This window comes from Neopelma chrysocephalum, unplaced genomic scaffold (genome assembly GCF_003984885.1).
Source record: "Neopelma chrysocephalum unplaced genomic scaffold, ASM398488v2 Primary Assembly neopelma1_94830, whole genome shotgun sequence".
Lineage (NCBI taxonomy): Eukaryota > Metazoa > Chordata > Aves > Passeriformes > Pipridae > Neopelma > Neopelma chrysocephalum.
Window position 1 is genome coordinate 171 of NW_020923535.1, and position 3,282 is coordinate 3,452.

Consider the following 3,282-nt stretch of genomic DNA (forward strand, 5'->3'; position numbering starts at 1 on the left):
AACCTCACCTGTACCCCCACACCTGCCCCCGGCGCTCCGCCTCCTCCAAGGTGATGATCTGACACAACACACCTGGGTCACACCTGGGTCACACCTGAACCTCATCTGGGTGACACCTGAACCTCACCTGAACCTCACCTGTGTCACACCTGTACCCCCACACCTGGGTCACATCTGAACCTCACCTGTAGCCCCACACCTGGGTGACACCTGAACCTCACCTGTGTCACACTTGTACCCCCACACCTGGATCACACCTGAACCTTACCTATATCCCACCTGTCCCATCTCACCTCTCCCACGTACTCCATGACGAAGGAGTTCTTGCGGATGCGCTGCAGGGTGCGCACGGCCCAGCCCTGTCACACCTGTATCACACCTATCCCATACCTGTATCACACCTGTCCCATGTCACACCTGTCCCATGTCACACCTGTCCCATCCCATCTCACCTCTCCCACGTACTCCATGGCGAAGGAGTTCTTTCGGATGCGCTGCAGGGTGCGCACTCCCCAGCCCTGTCACACCTGTATCACACCTGTCCTGTACCTGTCTCACACCTGTATCCCATGTGTCTCACCTCTCCCACGTACTCCATGACAAAGGAGTTCTTTCGGATGCGCTGCAGGGTGCGCACAGCCCAGCCCCGTCACACCTGTATCACACCTGTCCTGTACCTGTTCCACACCTGTATCACACCTGTCCCATGTCACACCTGTCCCATCCCATCTCACCTCTCCCACGTACTCCATGACGAAGGAGTTCTTTCGGATGCGCTGCAGGGTGCGCACTCCCCAGCCGCGGCCGTCGGCGGTGCGGAAGATGCACAGGTCGTAGCGGATGCCGCGCTGCACCACGCGGTTGGGGCAGTCGGCGCCGCAGCGGCAGCGCGAGTTGCACTCGTAGATGGGGAGCCCGGCGCGGATCCGCACCTGCCCCAGCTCGTTGTAGGCGAAGCGGTTGTGGGAGGCCCCCGGGCAGCACCCGCCGCCCGCCGCCGCCTCCGCCAGGCAGTCCCGGCACTCGCAGCCCACGGCCACCGGCGTCAGGGACACCCCCGCGCCCACCTGGGGGGGAAATATAAAATATCTATATATTTTATAAATAGAAAGGAGCGGGAATATAAAATATTTATAGATAGATACAGATAGATAGAAGTCCCTCAGGAATTAAGGAAGGGATGGTCAGGGACACCCCCGCGCCCACCTGGGGGGGAAAGGGGGATTTATGTGCCAGGAATAGAAAATATTTTATAGTTATACATAGATATATATATACCTAGATAGATAGATAGATACTGTATAATCATAGGGAAGTGCCTCAGGAATTAGGGAGGGATGGTCAGGGACACCCCCGTGCCCACCTGGGGGGGAAATACAAAATATTTATATATTTTATAAATATAAAGGAGCGGGAATATAAAATATTTATATAGAGAGATAGATAGATAGATAGATAGATAGATAGATAGATAAATAGATAGATAGATAGAGGTATTGATATATACTATATAATCATAGGGAAGTCCCTCAGGAATTAGGGGAGGGATGGTCAGGGACACCCCCACGCCCACCTTGGGGGGAAAAAAGGGGATTGGTAGGGCAGAAATATAAAATATTTTACATTTCTATATATAAATATACATAGAGATATAGATATATACTATATAATCATAGGGAAGTGCCTCGGGAATTAGGGAGGGGATGGTCAGGGACACCCCCGCGCCCACCTGGGGGGGAAAGGATGTAAAATATTTATAGATAGATAGATAGATAGATCGATATGTACTATATAATCGTAGGGAAGTCCCTCAGGAATTAGGGAGGGGCGGTTGTTGAGACCCCCGCGCCCACCTGGGGTGGGAAACACCTTCCCTACCAGCCTCTGCAGGGCTCTCTCTGCACGACCCCAGAGGGGGCTGTAGGACCCTAGAGGGGGCTGATGTGATCCACTGGGGCTCTATAGGGGTCTGCAGGGCTCGCCAGGGTTCTCTAGGTCTCTATAGGGCTCTGTAGGTCCCTCCAGGGCTCTGTAGGTCTCTACAGGGCTCTCTGTAGGTCTCTATAGGGCCCTCCAGCTCTCTGTAGGTCTCTCTAGGGCTCTGTGGGTCCATCCAACTCTCCGTAGGTCCCTCCAGCTCTCCATAGGTCTCTATAGGGCTCCGTAGAACCCTCTAGATCTCCACAGCTCCCTCCAGCTCTCCATAGGTCTCTCTAGGACCCTCCAGCTCTCCATAGCTCCCTCCAGCTCTCCATAGGTCTCTATAGGGCCCTCTAGCTCTCCACAGCTCCCTCCAGCTCTCCATAGGTCTCTATAGGGCTCTGTAGGACCCTCTAGCTCTCCATAGGTCTCTATAGGACCCTCCAGCTCTCCACAGCTCCCTCCAGCTCTTCGTGGGTCTCTCTAGGGCTCTGTAGGACCCTCCAGCTCTCCACAGCTCCCTCCAGGGCTCCCCAAAGCCCCCCTCATCCCCCTCAATTCCCCCCCCCCACCTTGTACTCGTTTCCGTAGACGAAGTCCTGGGGTGGCCCGTGCAGGTCGACGTCGTTCTCGACGGCGATGCGCCCGCGGTGCCCTCGCCGCCGGTTCAGGGCGCTCTCCCAGCGCCGCAGCTCCCGCCGCTGCTCCGCCTTGCGCGCCAGGAACCGCAGGGCCCGGGGGGGCAGCCCCCGGGGACCCGCCCGCACCGGCCCCCCCGGGGCCCGCGCCAGGTCGGCGTGGAGCTGCCGCAGCAGCCCCCGGCAGCGCAGGTTCCGCCGCGGCTCCCACGTGCTGGCCGAGGCCGGGTAACCCCGCCACTTCACCAGGTACCACTCCTCGTCCTGGGGGGGGGGAAATGGGGGGGTTAGAGGGGGTCTGGGGGGTCCTGGGGTGTCCCCAGGTGTTGGCACAGTCAGGGTAAGCCCCCACTTCACCAGGTACCACTCCTCGTCCTGGGGGGGGGAAACAGGGGTTATGGGGGGTCAGGGAGAGTCTGAGGGATCTGGGGGCTCCCCATGTCCTCAGGGGCTCAGGGGGTCCCGGGGGTCCCACCCCATCTCAGTGCCCACTGTGAGGGTCCTGGGGGTCCCACCCCATCTCAGTGCCTGCTGTGGGGGTCCCGGGGTGCCCGGGGCGGGGGTCCCGTGCCCGCTCTCACCCTGACTCGGCGGTAGTTGCACAGCAGCTCCACCTCGAAGTCGGCCAGGTTGCGGCGGGTGACGCCCAGGGCCCGGCACCGCACCCGCTGCAGGCGGCACAGGTCCTGCAGCTGAGCCCAGGGGGACAGGCAGCACACCCGGC

General features: G+C 59.1%; 1 protein-coding gene across 1 annotated transcript in view; it reads right to left on the bottom strand.

Annotated features, from left to right (window-relative positions):
* The window catches only part of LOC113980617 (histone-lysine N-methyltransferase SUV39H1-like), a gene marked incomplete at both ends in the record, with an annotated part of 3,441 nt that extends 164 nt beyond the window's left edge, over window positions 1-3,277 (bottom strand). Inside the window, 5 exon segments of the mRNA XM_027707838.1 lie at window positions 1-13; window positions 15-58; window positions 735-1,067; window positions 2,493-2,822; window positions 3,140-3,277. The exon segment at window positions 1-13 is cut by the window's left edge and continues 164 nt beyond it. Of these exon segments, the coding sequence (XP_027563639.1) occupies window positions 1-13; window positions 15-58; window positions 735-1,067; window positions 2,493-2,822; window positions 3,140-3,277 (858 nt within the window).
* Between the last annotated feature and the right edge of the window lie 5 nt (window positions 3,278-3,282).